General features: G+C 37.8%; 1 protein-coding gene across 1 annotated transcript in view; it reads right to left on the bottom strand.

Annotated features, from left to right (window-relative positions):
- Positions 1 to 16,038, bottom strand: part of abca2 (ATP-binding cassette, sub-family A (ABC1), member 2) — an 85,275-nt gene extending 69,237 nt beyond the window's left edge. The window contains exon 1 of the mRNA XM_052096870.1: positions 15,867 to 16,038. Within this exon, the coding sequence (XP_051952830.1) occupies positions 15,867 to 15,932 (66 nt within the window). The 5' untranslated portion in view covers positions 15,933 to 16,038. The remainder of the gene's footprint in view (positions 1 to 15,866) is intronic.
- Between the last annotated feature and the right edge of the window lie 254 nt (positions 16,039 to 16,292).

Here is a 16,292-nt window from a genome sequence, read left to right as displayed (position 1 = left end):
TTTAGATTGTTTATTATAAGAATATAAATGATATATTTTAAGTTTAGTGCAAAATATTCCAATATGTACACTGACGTCCAAAAGTTTGGAATAATGTAGAGATTTTGCTCTTATGGAAAGACATTGGTACTTTTATTCACCAAAGTGGCATTCAACTGATCACAATGTATAGTCAGGACATTTATAACATGAAAAAATGACTATTGCAACTTGTGCGGCAGAAAAAATGTGCAGAACTTCTTAAACTACTTCAACGTGAAGCAATGACAGCTTTGCAGATTCATGGCATTCTAGTTGTCAGTTTGTCCAGATACACAGGTGACATTTCACCCCACACTTCCTGTAGCACTTGCCATAGATGTGGCTGTCTTGTCGGACAATTCTCACTCACCTTACAATCTAGCTGATCCCACAAAAACTCAATGGGGTTAAGATCCATAGCACTCTTTTCCAATTATCTGTTTCTTTGCCCACTCTAACATTTTCTTTTTCTGTTTCAAAAGTGGCTTTTTTTTGCAATTCTTCCCATAAGGCCTGCACCCCAGAGTCTTCTCTTTACTGTTGTACGTGACACTGGTGTTGAGCGGGTAGAATTCAATGAAGCTGTGAGCGGAGAACATGTGAGGCATCTATTTCTCAAACTAGAGACTCTGATGTACTTATCCTCTTGTTTAGTTGTACATCTGGCTTTCCACATCTCTTTCTGTCCTTGTTAGAGACAGTTGTCCTTTGTCTTTGAAGAATGTAGTTTACACCTTTGTATGAAATCTTCAGTTTGTTTTGGCAATTTCAAGCAACGTATAGCTTTCATTCCTCAAAAAAATTTACTGACAAGTGTCTAGAGAAAGCGCTTTCTTTTTTGCCATTTTTGACCTAATATTGACCTTAAGACATGCCAGTCTATTGTGGCAACTCAAAAACACAAAGCTAATGTTAAGCTTCATTTAACAGATCAAACAGCTTTCAACTGTGTTTGATATAATGGCAAGTGATTTTCTAGTACCAAATAAGCAATTTAGCATGATTACTCAAGGATGAGTGTTGGAGTGCTGCTGGAAATGGGCCTGTCTATATTTGATCAAAAATTACTTTTTCCAAATAGTGATGGTGCTGTTTTTTACATGAGTAATGTCCTGACTACACTTTGTGAACAGTTTGATGAATTAAAGTACCAATTTCCTTTGGAAACAGCCAAATCTGTCCATTATTCCAGTCGTTTGCCAACCAGTGTATACAAATATATAAGAAGTTTATGGGTGAAGGGAGACTGACTCGGTTACATCATTCACAGTGATGGGAGTGGGCGATGGTCCGAAAGATTTTGTGGCTTTCGTTGGATGTACCAGTGGCTGTACCATGGGCAGTGAAGTGGTTTACCATGAATTAAGCCATTAAACATAATTTTTAAACAATGAAGTTGAAATAACACAGACGGATGGCTTCAACGGAAGAATATACCATTGATTAATAATCTCGCAGCTCATGGTATGTTTCTTTACATTTTCTTTTCATCCCCTTTTCTCCCCAATTTGGAATGCCCAATTCCCACTACTTAGTAGGTCCTCATGGTGGCGAGGTTACTCCCCTCAATCTGGGTGGCGGAGGACGAGACCCAGTTGCCTCCGCTTCTGAAACAGTCAATGGTTCATGCTACATTCCGTGATCCATGCACAACTTACCATGTGCCCCATTGAGAGCGAGAACCACTAATCCCAAATCGCGAGGTCCACATTACCCCATGTGACTTTACCCTCCCTAGCAACCAGTCCAATTTGGTTGCTTAGGAGACCTGGCTAGAGTCACTCAGCACACCCTGGATTCATAGTCGCGACTCCAGAGGTGGTAGTCAGCGTCAATCCTCGCTGAGCTATCCATACCCCCTTTCTTTAAAGGTTTACAAGTTATTGTTGAAAATCAATTCGTCAATGGGAATAAATGAATCTGGTTTCGGAAGTAAAAATCCCAGTGTTACGCTCTATTAATGTAATAACCTTATTACATCACAAATCCTTGCATGACAAATTACGGTGAACAAGAACATTTATAATAGATTAATATTTCTTGTTTATTAACGTGGTAAATATTTTATGAAATACTTTATACATAAGGACAAAATTAGGTCAGGCAGAGAGCAATCTTCATTTCAAAAACTTAATTTTAATAAGAACACACTCTATAATTTCTCTTGAGGAGGAAGATGATGAGAAAGACTGAATTCAAGAGCAGGATAAAAAGCGAGGAGGGTTGAAAGATAAGTTGAATCTGGAAAAGAGAAACTGGGAGAGTTCTGTTCTAGAGATTCACAGAGTTCACATTCCCCATGGTAGATAAACATCAAGGGGAACATCAAAAGGAATAATGTGAATGGAGTATTCTCTTTGATATAAATGCAAATAAAATAAAAATTTTTATAAAAAATACAAATTAATTCATAAAGAATGTTTGCTCAGTCCCTAAACTCTTAGGTAAATATGTTAAGGTTAAGGAACTGTTTTGTTGATTTTATACTCCACCAGTCAGAAGTTTGGACACACTTGACTGAATTTGATTCTCATGATCCTAGAAAGCTAAGGACCCTAAGGAAGACATATGTCTCACCTGTCAAAAAACCGCTGCGCTAAAACAAGTTTAAACTTTGCCGTTTACAAGCTGCTTTAAAAGGATATAATCATCCAATCTGAACATTTTAAAAAAGCTGATACATACACAAATCACAAGAGCTTCACAAATCTTCTTTAGTGTATTTGGTATCAATACAAGTACGAACATCTGAAGTTCCTTTAATACAATAATTATGTAAATAATGGATAATTCTGCTTTACATGTTGTGTCATCATGAAACAGAGACCCTCCTCTCCAAATCCGAACACAATTGGTCACAGGAGATGCATTTAAGTGACAAGATGTAAACAGCGATGAGTCTCATCTGACCACATGTGATCGGATCACCAGATGCATCTTAATACCAGCTGGAAATTGGGCCAGTGAGAAGACAAACAGGATATACATACACCTTGTATATTTAAGACATGTGGTGCTTATCCAGCATTCATATAAAGTAGGCTATATAATCAAGGATACACCATCCAATGAATGGTACATTTTGTTATACGTGTTTAAGATAAGTTCCATTATTTCAGTTTGCAAACCCTAGAAGGTGACCTTGAAAAAGCAATTCCACTTCCTTATTGTGCAACCATTACACAAGAAGAATGAGGAAATGTCACAGTGTGAAGGTTGAGGTGACATGCAAATATCAGTAATCAATAATGTTTATTACTTTTTATATGTCAAATTTCTAACCTTGTTGCATCACTCATCCCTCATCACTTGTGCTACTACAAACCTGAACGATACATCAAATTGTGCAGCTTGTTGAAGAGAGGTCTGCTATTACTATACAGCATTTACACATTCGGCAGGTGAAAAAAAAAAAAAAACATTTAAATGTGGGACCCGAGTCATATCTAGAAACCAGAACATTATAGACACTTGGGGTGGACTCTTTTGACTCGAGCAAGCCAGCATTTAACAAGCAACTACACAAAACACCATAATAACTGTAAAGCATGTGCTTACAATCACCCAGAAACTGCAGTGGCAAATTTTGTTCTCCGCATGCACCACTCAGACTTTCTTAAAAAAAATAAAATAGTTCATGCTTACAGTGTAATTAAACCTTTATTTCTAAAACAAAACAAATATTTTATGTATTATGCATCAACAATTCTATTCATATGAGCTAAAAATTCAAACGCTCATATTCAGTGATCGCCTTCACACTACAGAAATGGTCACCCAAAAATTCTGCAGGCAAAGATGGCATGGGCAAAAAAATACTTGTCAAGCAGCCTCTTTTTAATGCTGCACTTAACACTCTGTGAGACCCAAGTTAAACAGAAACTCACCGCTAAAATTATATACTTGTTCATTGTGAATATTCACTGTAGCAGTCTATGAAGCACCAGCCACACAGAAGTCATTGCCAAACCAAGCAACTTCCCATTGGTCAACGCAGCAAATTCACCTCCATGAGGGGAAATTCTTCGAATTTTGTACATTGCACAAAATACACGATTGCAAAGTTTCCTCATTTAGATCACTGCATTTTGCTGGCAGAATTTCATTGTGCAAAGGAATATGTAATCACGCCTTTAGGCCTATATAAACTCAACATTTGTATTTCAGTCAATAGGCCAAGTTCCTTGATGTGCCAAACTGAGAAAGTGATAGAAGAGTCAACTAAATGTCAAAATTAACCTGGTTCTCTCTATATCTCCTCTGCCCCAATTTATGGCTCCCCGGTGAACTTCACAAGTTGAGAGTTGCTGCAATAATTATTATTTTAGAGGGACCATCAATGACTCTGGACACACACTGCCATTTAATTAAGGTGGAAACACACCTTAGGGCTTAACGGATCAAGGGTTTATAGCTGATGTTGGGGCCGAATAAAGGGATAACTCTTTGGCTCTAGAGTTCTTTACTCCACAATCCCTCCTTTCTGTCTCAGTTCATTTCTGTCTTTTCCCTTGTTCCTTTCATGTATCTCTTTCATTATCTGCCTAACACACTTTCTAACGCCTCTATTGTCTCACTCAATTCTTTCCTCATTTAACACACTGCCCTACGTGCCCTCGTCACAGTGAGAGCTACTCTCCTTTCTCGATTCTGCACTCATGTCATTGGCTCACTTTTCAGCCTTGTAATTATTAAAAGACGTTTCTCTCTACCAACCCTCTTCTTTCTAAAATCTAAGCCCTGTTCCTTCTGAATGGTTAACCATTATAGTACTTTGCACTATAGACGCTCTCTCCCTCGTTCCTCTTCCCTTCCATCTCATGTTTATTTAATCCAATCTTCCTCAAGCACTGTTCTTCTCCCAGGAGTATGGAGAGCTCTCAATAATTCAGCAGGCTGTCTGAGGTACGCTGGGCTAGCAGGGCACCAATCACTGGACATAAGGAATCTTTCAGCAAGAGAACTTGCCCCACTTACTCCATAAGCAGACTGATAATCAGCAATTTCAACCCAAAGAACTACTTTCCATAAAGTGTCGCTCACTCCTGAGAATGCGATCATCTATATCATGGGTGTCAAACTCACTGCCCGCAGGCCGAATACAGCAAGTCCGGCCCATGAGAGGATTTGACAAGACAGTTAAATATTAGGCCCAAATTATACAAAAAAAGTATTATATGTCTGATATATGGAATAGGGTTGCATTTTATAATTTGAATCTTATTTCAGTAGACTCTTTCTTTTAATTACACACAATATGTGGGTGACAAATATCAAAGAGCTACATTCCCACTTTGGCGTTTATGCAAGTTGCTCACAGCAATAATTACAACATGGACAGGAAATATATCAGGGCTAAAGAGTAAATATCAACATTTTTCCAAAATCTTCACTGAAAAATGCAGTGTTTCCCCTATCTACATTCATCAACAGCGTACTGCCGCTGTTGAATTATAAGCTCCCCTGCTGAAATTACTCATGGATCATTAATATTCTTGATACAATGTAGCGCTTTCCAGCCCCAGTCAGCTGCACACTTTCTACACTGCGTGCAGTAGTGACGTTTCGTTCGTGAACAAATCAGTCTTTTTCAACACATCTTTTAAGTGCCACGTTCACCTCCATACACAGACTCATATTTCTCGTTCACTGACTTATTTCTTGTTCGAAGACAATGAGCTCTAGTTTAAAAGCACAAGACTGCTTTCATGGCTTTTTATGCACCTGCATTCGAGTGTGGGCTGTGAAGGAGCATTTCATTGGTTTGACCTACTAAACAAATAAGCCCCTTAACTGAATGAGCAAGGATCAGGATCTGTTGACCGACTGAAGGAGTGGATGATGTAATTAGTTTACTTTGGTATTCGCATTCAACAAGGAGCTTGATGAATTTCGTAAAAGTGAAGTAAAGGTGGCTGATGGCATTACAATGACCGCAAATTATTTTTAGGATAATATTTTTGTTTTATTGCATAGTCAATTTACAAAATGATAGATATGCTCTGTTGTCATTTGAGGGGAAAATCTTAAAATGTTTAAACATGTTCTCAAATACACACATTTTTGTATATTATAATTAGACTTATTTCAGTTGTAAATTACTCTGTGCTTTATTAATGGTTTAATGATTCTCTCAAAACACATTAAAGACTAAATAATGTGACTTGTATTGTGTAATAGGTTTTTGAGGTGTTTGATATAACTAAACTATACAAGTTGTGAAATGGTTGATTCATGGTCTATAATTTTTGTTAATAAATGGAGAACAAAAAGGAATTATTAGGACTGATGAAACGTACTTCCAATAAATAGACAGTTACAAAAAACATCCACACTAACAAACCATTTTTTTTAATCATACAGTATATTTATTCAACCAGTGGGTGTCACACTGCTCCACCATCATACAAATGTTAATAACATTCATGTCACACAATCATCCTGCTATAGTAGGCCTAAATGCTACAGAACATGTCAGTGCCAATGTATTGGTTTGCGTCACACTCCCACACACAACATTTACCATCTATACACAAGGTTTAATACTTCATATTTAATTTTTTTACAAGTATAATTAATTATTTGCTGCCATATTGCCACATAATTTCACATTTCAAAATGTCATTACAATCAATTGATCACAAATTCATATTGGTTCTCAATTAAATTCCTTTAAAATTAACTGAATCATTCTGTGCATAGTATATGAATAATGATTCATTTTCAACTGACGCAGTCTCACTATCAAAAAGGCCTCTGTAATGCAGCATAACTTTCTTTATTGCTTGCTGAATCAATGGTTTTTGGACATTTAATATTTCTCATGGATCTTCCAATTTAATTTTAATTACAAAAATGGAGCACTGCAGAGTGCCAATCTCAGTTTACATTTCTGCCAAACTATTGAAGGCAAATCATATACTGTTGTATTTCTCTTACCACTAACAGTCAGATAATGCAACTAATGCAAAAGTAACAGGGTTTTTATACGATGCTATTCTGTCAATGGCTTACACATTGTCTTACAAAACTGATGTTAATATTTTTGCTGTATAGGCTAAATGGTCATATTATTATAATATAAAATGCAAAATATGAGCCAACATATTAAGCAAACAGTATTTTTTTTTTTAGTAGAAAGAAATGTGCAATATAACATCACTGCATTTTTAATCGACATGGTAGAGTATCTGCATTTCTTTTAGTGAGATCACCACCAGCTCAATACACGCACTGTGATTCCAATACTATACAGCCTGCATGTATAATTCAGACAGCTGCCATTACACTCAAGTGCTCTTTCTTTTTTTTTTTCAATTTGTTATGCCCAATTCTCAATTCCCTGTCCTTGTGGTGGCGTAGTGACTCGCCTCAATCCGGGTGGCAGAGGATGAATCTCAGTTGCCTACGCATCTGAGAGAGTCAAACCACGAATCTTATCACGTGACTACTTGAGCGTGTTACCGCAGAGACATGGCACATGTGGAGGCTCATGCTATTCTCCGCAGCATCCACGCACAACTCACCATGTGCCCCACTGAGAGCGAGAACCACATTATAGGGACCACGATGAGGTTAACCCAACATGACTCTACCCACCCTAGCAACCGGGCCAATTGGTTGCTTAGGAAGCCTGACTGTAGTCACTTAGCACTCCTTGGATTCGAACTTGTGACTCCAGGTGTGGTAGTCAGCGTCTTTGCTTGCTGAGCTATCCAGGCCCCCCTCCACTTGCTCTTTCTTAATGACTGTCCAGTTATCCGACTGCTGTAAAGTTATCCTTGACTCTTTCTTGCTTTATGCATTTATCTTTCTCCCTCTCTCACCATCTCGGTCTCCATAGATACACAGACAGCTATGCCTGTCCCTGGTTCAGCCAAATGTTCAGGGATTGAAGCTTGCAGGAAGTAGGTCAGCCCATGTTGCACTTGGCATAAGGTAACAGCAGCCAGTGCATTACAACAGCAATTTTGGATGAATGTTTATCTAACATCCAAGCAGACACCAGAATACATACCACAATAAAGATTCTATGAATTGTGTGGGTTTTGTTTTAGGAGGATGGAGGTGAATGTAGCACTTTATTAACAAGGAAAAACAGTCACCCTGGCTGGTGTGTGAGAGGATTAGAATAAAGGTTAAAGAAGGGAGCCATGGCTTTGTTCACACTACACCCAAATACTTTAGGACTGACTGTCCGCACTTTCAAAATTAACTTTAAAATACGATCTGACCGTTCAAAATAAAATGCATTTCTAAAGATCTGGGCCCATATTCACAAAGAAATCTTATGGCTAAAAGTAACTCCTAATGTGGAAATTTAGGAAATTAAACTCTTAAAAATTAGGGGCATGTGACTCCAAATTTTTATTTTCATCTACTCCTCCAGGTTACTGTTATAAACATGAGCCTCATCTGAAGAGTTGAGGAGGTGGTGTTGCTACAATTTACAGGGATGTTTTTGGTGTCACTCAGAGGACAGGATATAATGGCACTTTTCCACTGCACGTTACGGTTCAACTCGACTACACTCGCATTGCTTTTCTGACCTTGCTTTCCCACTGCTGCTTAGTGCCACCTCAACGTGGGTGGGATTATAGGCTGATCGTCATAGTTGTGCCACCTCTACTGCTGTGAAATCATCTTAAACGCTACACAAAACAATAAAAAAAAAAAATAACATGACCGCTAGGTGTTAGCTATTAGCTCATTGTGCTGCATAAACCAGTTATTGCATGGTGATTTTACACACGTGTAACAGTTAATCTGGCCTGGTTGTTTTAGAAGCAAGCTTTCCAGAAGCTGGTCAACTAAATAAAGTGAAGCTTTCAAGTGGAGTATAGAATTAATGTACCATCCTCCATCATGGACTCCAGCCGTGAGTCCAGGGCACTCTCCCTCCCATTGCTCGCCGGTCTAGATACCATCCATTTGGTCAAACCACTTCCACTTTTCCTTGTTGGTTTTGTAGTCTCTTAAGTTTTATGTTTAACTTTTCCCTACACTGTTGGTAGGTCCGGTGGTAGCTGAGACACAGCCTGAAATAACTTTTCGTTTTGCATCGTTTCATTCATCACTAACGAGAGGAACGTCTGCACCTCGTTTATTGACCATGGCATGGTTTTGCACATAGCCATTTCTTTTTACAATTTGAAAGTCGCGTGAACAAATGATACTACTATTGCTGTAGATAACTTTAAAACTAGCAGGTTGATGTCCCGTGTTGCAAATCCAGTGATGCTGGTAGTGACTATTCTCTCTGACCAATCAGTGATCTGCAGGGTTTTGACGTTACATTTAGTATCGCTCGGCCAGCTTGGAACCGTGACCAAGGTGGTACTAAAAAAAGTACCAGGTACTATCCACAGTGAAAACCCCCAAAAAGCGAGCAGAGTTGAGTCGTACCGTGCAGTGGAAAAGACCCATAAGTTTAAGTCTTTTGAACTAATAATGATTAACTGTCAGATTTAAATAAAAAATCTGTCAACTTTTGCCCTTGCTACAGTATATAGATCACCCGGGCCATACTCTGGTTTCCTTGGTGAATTTGCAAATTTTCGATCAGATCTAGTAGTTAATGAAGATTTAATTGTTGGTGAATTCAACATTCACATAGATAATGAAAATTACACATTGGGATTAGCATTTATTGATATTCTCAACTCTCTTGGAGTCAGACAAAATTTGACAGGACCAATTAATTGCCATAATCATACACTAGATTTAATTCTGTCATATGGAGTTGATGTTGATACTATAGAAATTCTACTGCAGAGCGATGACATCTCAGATCATTACCTCGTCTCTTGTTGCAATAAGCTATTGTCACACAATCTACACCATGCTATCGTTCAGGTAGAACTATTCTTTCAACCACTAAAGATATCTTCACTAAGACAAAAAGACAAGAAGAACTTGATGTTAAAACAGAAAATATAAATACGGTCTTCTCTAGCACTCTTGATAGTGTTGCCGCCCTTCAATAATTTATTTATTTATTTTTTTTTTAAATCAAGAAAAAAGCCCCACACCATGGTACAATGATCACACTCATGCTCTCAATAAAGCAGCTTGGAAAATGGAACGCAAGTGGAAACATTTATAAAAAGGTATTTTGTGGTGCATGGAAGGATAGTTTCTGCAGCTTCAGACAGGCACTAAAAGTATTCTATACTGATAAAATTGAAATAATCCTAAATAAAATTGGAACTATGCAATCGTCTGTCATAGCACCTCAGAAAATGGTGTCTCATAATTTTCTTCATGAGCAACTTCAATCCCTTGCTGGTTATGTATGGAAGGTTCTGAAGAGTTAACAAAACTTATAAAAAAAGTCACAAAATGCATCTTAGCTCCAACACCAACTAAGATCTTAAGAGGTATTCAGTTATCTCAAACTCTTCTTAATATTAAGGCCTCGCTATCCTTGGGACATGTCCCAAGAAACTTTAAAATGGCAGTCATTAAACTGCTTATTAAGAAGCCACAGCTTGATCCTGGAGAATTGGCTAATTACAGACTGATTTCAAATCTACCATTTATGTTGAAAATACTAGAAAAGTTAGTGTCCTCCCAACTATGTTCATTTCTACAGAGAAATGGTATATATTGAAATAATCCTAAATAAAATTGGATTTAAAAGTCAGGATTTAAGCCCCATCACAGTACAGAGACTGGACTTAGTTACAAATTACTTGCTCTTATCATCTGATCATGGCTGTGCTTCTCTTCAAATGCTTTTAGATCTTAGTTCTGCCTTTGACATGATAGATCACAACATTCTCTTGAAAAGGCTGGAGAATTATGTTGGCATGCATTAGTGGACTTGAATTAGCATGGTTTAGGTCCTATTTATCAGGCTGCTACCACTTTGTATGGGTAAACGAGCAATTTTCAAATTAAACAAAATTATGGAACCAAACCCCAAACCTAATGTTAGAGGTAAAAATGCAACCTTTTGAATGCGAACACAATTAGTTCCTGGTTTCAATGCAGGTGACAGAGTATGCTTCTGGTTGTGCCACAAGTGAAGGTAAACAACAAAAATGTCTAAAGGAAGATGGTGCTTGTCAGTGAGTCAGCATAATGTGGCCAATCCTAGGGTAATCTGAAACATGCTGATTTCCAGTAAGAAATGTAAAAAAAAAAAAAAGATAGATAATTCTTGCATTTAAACAAAGACTTATTTCTAAAACATGATGGCTTCATCAAATTCATGGTTAATCAAATATTGTGATTGGATTAGAAAAAATGTCTGTGGGATTCTGTCAGAGGAAGCTGTTATTCAGCCATTTAATGCCAGTGCTTAGAACATTACGATAAATAACATCCTTACTGTCAAATAAACATACCATGAGTGGTACATTAAGGTAATTGCCCTACATAAAGCGGTTACCCACCAATTGCATCCCCATCTAATGTTCTGGCTTGTGTAATCCAAATAGATGGTACAGCAATTAATTACTTCAGACTTAAATCATAAAAACATATCCTCCCTACCATACACCTCTCAACGACACACTGTTTTTGACAAATATCTGACGATACCTGTACTCCACTACCATCAAACCACAAAGAGCTGACAGCATTCAGTGTGTACTAGCAGTGTGTAGCTAACCAATAAAGAATGGCAGTCAGGGGAAAGCTAAACTCACTGTAGCTCATTCTTTTAGCACTGGACAGAGCACACTGAACTGCTCGCATTTGCTGACTAGACAATTCCCACGACTTCCTCTCTCATCAACAAGACATTTCCGTCTCCAGAACTGCTGCTCACTGGATGTTTTTTGTTTTTGGCACCACTCGGAGTAAACTCTAAAATCCCAGAAGATCAGCAGTTACAGAAATACCAACCAGCCCGACTGGCACGAACAATCATTCAACAGTCGAAATCACAGAGATCACATTTTTCCTCATTCTGCTGGTTGGTGTGAATATTAACTGAAGCTCCTGAACTGTACATGCATGATTGTATGGATTGCACTGAATGTATATTATAGAATGGAGCAATGGAAAAAGGTCATGTGGTCTGATGACTCCAGATTTACCCTATTCCAAAGCGATGGGCACATCAGTGTAAGAGGGGAAGTGCATGAAGCGATGAACATGTGCATAGTGCCCACTGTACAAGCCTCTGGAGGCAGTGTTATGATCTGGGGTTGCTTCAATAGTCAGGTCTAGGCTCAGCAATGTTATCTGGCAATAAAATGATGTCAGCTGACTACTTGAATTACCAGGTTATCCCATAAATTTAGTTTTTATTCCCTGACGGCATGGGCATATTCCAAGATAACAATACCAAGATTCATTGGGCTCAAATCGTGAAAGAGTTGTTCAGGGAGCATGAGGAATTATTTTCACACATGAATTGGCCACCAAATAGTCCTGACCTTAACCCCATTGAAAGTCTTTGGGATGTGCTTGAGAAGACTTTATGGAGTGGTTCGGCTCTCCCGTCATCAATACAAGATCTTGGACAAAAATTAATGCAACTCTGGATGAATTAAATGTTGTGACGTTGCATGTGAAGAATGCACACTGTAATCAAATTTAAAGACGGTCGAATTAATTTTAAGATTATGCAACTTCTTATTGGCTAGGCAGTGTATATTATGCCAATCTTTCCTTGCCAAGATCTTAGAATTTGTTTACACCAAATAAATAGCAAAATGTGAATCCTCATTCCTAGCCCTGAGACTTCTAGTGTGAACTATTGAAATGAATTTCACCTTATCATAAGGTCCTGCTACCCTAAGGTTTTGCTTTCTTCTCCCTTCTATTCACACTCAGAACCAAATGGTGAACACTACAGTAGGGCTGGATGATAGGAAAATGTTATCGGATATCGACGATGTCTTGCAAAGATCCTGATGCAGATTGCGACACTCAATTGACAATATCGGGAAATGGCAAAACCATGGATCTGGGAAGTCGCCAAATATATTAAACAATGACCAGGGCGTGAAACTAGCACCCGCAAAATGTGACAAAGCTGAATTCAGTTCGTAAGCTCCTTGTCCAAATATATTTCATGCCAGGGTAATTTTGCTCATCTACCCGCAAAAGGTGGGAAACCTGTAAGACGAATCTAAGCGACACTAAAATGCTGTTAGTCACAAAGACACGTTCTTGAAGAAACACACTTTATTATATTTTTAAGAACAGTCAACTGAGGGTGGCCTGGGTAGATCAGCAAGTTAAGACGCTGACTACCACACCTGGAGTCACAAGTTCGAATCCAGGGCATGCTGAGTGACTCCAGTCAGGCTTCCTATGCAACCAATTGGCCCGGTTGCTAGGGTGGGTAGAGTCACGTTTGGTTAACAACCTTGTGGTCGCTATAATGTGGTTCTCTCTCTCGGTGGAGCACATGGCGAGTTGTGCGTGGATGCCGCAGAGAATAGCGTGAAGCCTCCACATATGCAACGTGTCCGCGCTAACGCGCTCAACAAGCCACATGATAAGATAAGATGCGAGTATTGCCTGTCTCAGACGCAGAGGCAACTGAGATTCATCCTCCACCATCCGAATTGAGGCAAGTCACTACACCGCCACCACCATGAGAACGTTGAGCGCATTGGGAATTGGGCATGCCAAATTGGGGAGACAATGCTCATGTCTGATTCGCTGATTGTTCAGAGGCATGAAGAATAATTAAGAATAATGTAATCTATGAGAATGTTGCAAATGATCTCTGATCATCTCAGGAGGCGCTGCGAGTTTAGTTCGCTTCATTTTCACGTGGTTAGCATGCATTGTGAATGCACCACTGCAGTTTCAGTAATATACACTATAATAAATTTCAGTAATTTTAAAATGCTACACTAATAAAATGTTAATTAATTAATGAATATTAACTAAAATATACAGTAATATTTTTATATATCAAAAGACAATACAGTAGATTTTACAATAAATTGTTGTAGATGTAAAAAGTAAGATTTTCCTGTATAATTAATGGTAAAAATGTACATTGTTTAACAAGAGAGAACATGTACTAACAGTTAATTATTGTTAATTACAGTAAAAAAATTACAAATTGTAAAAATGATCAGTTATGTACTTTAGGTTGTTCTGTTTTATAACTAAACGTATGTAGTTTAGTTAAATTTTACTGCATTATTTAAATTTCACTTGTGTTACCCTGATGGGGTTTAGTGTTTGTGTGAGCGACACGGAGGACAGTCTCTTCATGTTTATTGGGCATTGCTCCAGGAAGAACCACTATTGATGAACTTCATGTCATCATGTGCCCTTCTGTAGTTACTATGGTGATTAACAATACCTTATAAAGTAAAAAGGAGATTTTTACAGTTTCAGAAGGCTAATATGAAATTTATAAAAAAAATAAAAAATACAGCACATTTAACAGATTTCAACCATTTTAAACTGTAAAATTGACAGGTTGTTGTGTAAAGTTGTTTACTTATATTTACTGTATTTTTTACATAATTATTCTGGCAACCACAGCAGCCAGGATTTTTTTTTTTTTAACAGTGTATATCTTTGTATTGAAGAAACAAAGACGAAAGTGATTAAATCATAAAGTAATACAATTCACCATGAACCTAAAATTTTGTTCTATTTTATTTTCTTAAAGCAGCATTAATTGTATTACCAAATCGCAATACAAACACAAATTCGATATAAGAACATACATTTGTCAGTTTTATTTTTGGAACACAAGGACATTTATTATGCTTATTATTATTATATTTACATGTATAATTGTCATTACTTCTTAATTTTTAAGCTATTAGTAATTTTTCACCTGTTGTCGTTGACAGATCCTTGCATGATGGCAACTGGAGCCCTTGGAGATTGTAAATGTTTGGATTTGGAGAGGTGGTTATATAAGATTTTTTTGATCATTTTGTTATTTTATTGCTTTTTTCGTTTAATTTAAAGTGCAATTTTACGGAAGCGTATTGCATTCACTTGAGAAAAAAAATCTACTCTGTTTTTCTGAATTAACGACTTAATTATCTCAGAATTACGAGATAATTTTTCATGGAAAAAAAAGTTTTTGCTCTGTTTTTCTGAATTAACGACTTAATTACCTCAGAATTACGAGATAATTTTTCATTAAAAAAAATATTTGTTCTGTTTTTCTGAATTAATGAGATCCCTCAAAATCCTGCCAGGAGCTCTATTTTAGCTGGATTGCATGGAAGTAAACATGTCCCGCCTTTCAAGTTTAATTGTATTGTATTTTGTATTTTTTACATATCGCCCAGCCCTACTGTCCCTTACCCCCAAGCAAAAGTATCACATTTCTTGATGGTTTTACACCAGTGAATGTCATATACCAGAAGTTGAATAGGGCCTATGACATGTTTGTTATAGTGCATGTGTGCCTTAGGAGAAGCTAAACCTACGTTGATTCAAAGCACAGGCACTCTGGTGAACATCATATATCAAATGTTTCTCATCTCAAACAAGTTGTGGAAACAATCAATCACACTATTAACAGGCTGTTTAGACACACCCTTAACTTGCTTGCGATGTGTGGTCTCACACACGACCACAGTCGAAGAGTTTCCTAAACACCTGTTACTAGGTGATCGACTGTCACCACAACTTCCAGAGTAAATGTGCATAGAAAAATATGATAGAGAGGGCCTGATAGTGATGAATGTGTAACAATGAATGCACCGGAGCATAATTTCTTCGTAAATATGCTGCACATTTTTAATAGCTCAATCCGTGACTGACGCCTGTCTGCTCTCGTGTAGCCCATCTCTAATTTCCGCGAGACGCGTACAAAACAAAAAACAACTCAAGGCCTAAATCTAAATAACACGGCAATTTTAGTCCGAGACCTATCTAAACAAAGACATTCTTACCGGCCCCCTTCGCTTTAAAGTCACGTTCTTCCACAGGAGAAGGTGTAGCTGGTGAAGAAATCCCATTTTTTTGATTAGTTGGACAGTCGCTCCTGCTAAAATCACAATTAGGCTATAATCTATTCATCACAGTGTTGCTGTTTTGATATCCTGCTGTCAGCATTTTGTCCTCGCCGACATGTGGCAAAGCAAAACATCCTGTCATAAGAGGGTTGGTTTTATGAACAAAATGATCGTTTGGTAGCAGCAGATATTCGCATGTCATTGAGCAGTGGGCGGAGATAATTATATCAGCTTCAGCCAAACGTTGCGAAGAGTACACACGTTTTTTACAGCTATAGTAATTTGACCGTATTGAGCGCGCGACAGATGTCAAGTAGATCAGATCGTGATTTTTATGAAAATCTAGTGGGTGCTTCCACTGGA

This window comes from Xyrauchen texanus, chromosome 3 (genome assembly GCF_025860055.1).
Source record: "Xyrauchen texanus isolate HMW12.3.18 chromosome 3, RBS_HiC_50CHRs, whole genome shotgun sequence".
NCBI lineage: Eukaryota > Metazoa > Chordata > Actinopteri > Cypriniformes > Catostomidae > Xyrauchen > Xyrauchen texanus.
The sequence above is the reverse complement of the archived record's forward strand: the minus strand, read 5'-3'. Positions and strand labels throughout refer to the sequence as shown.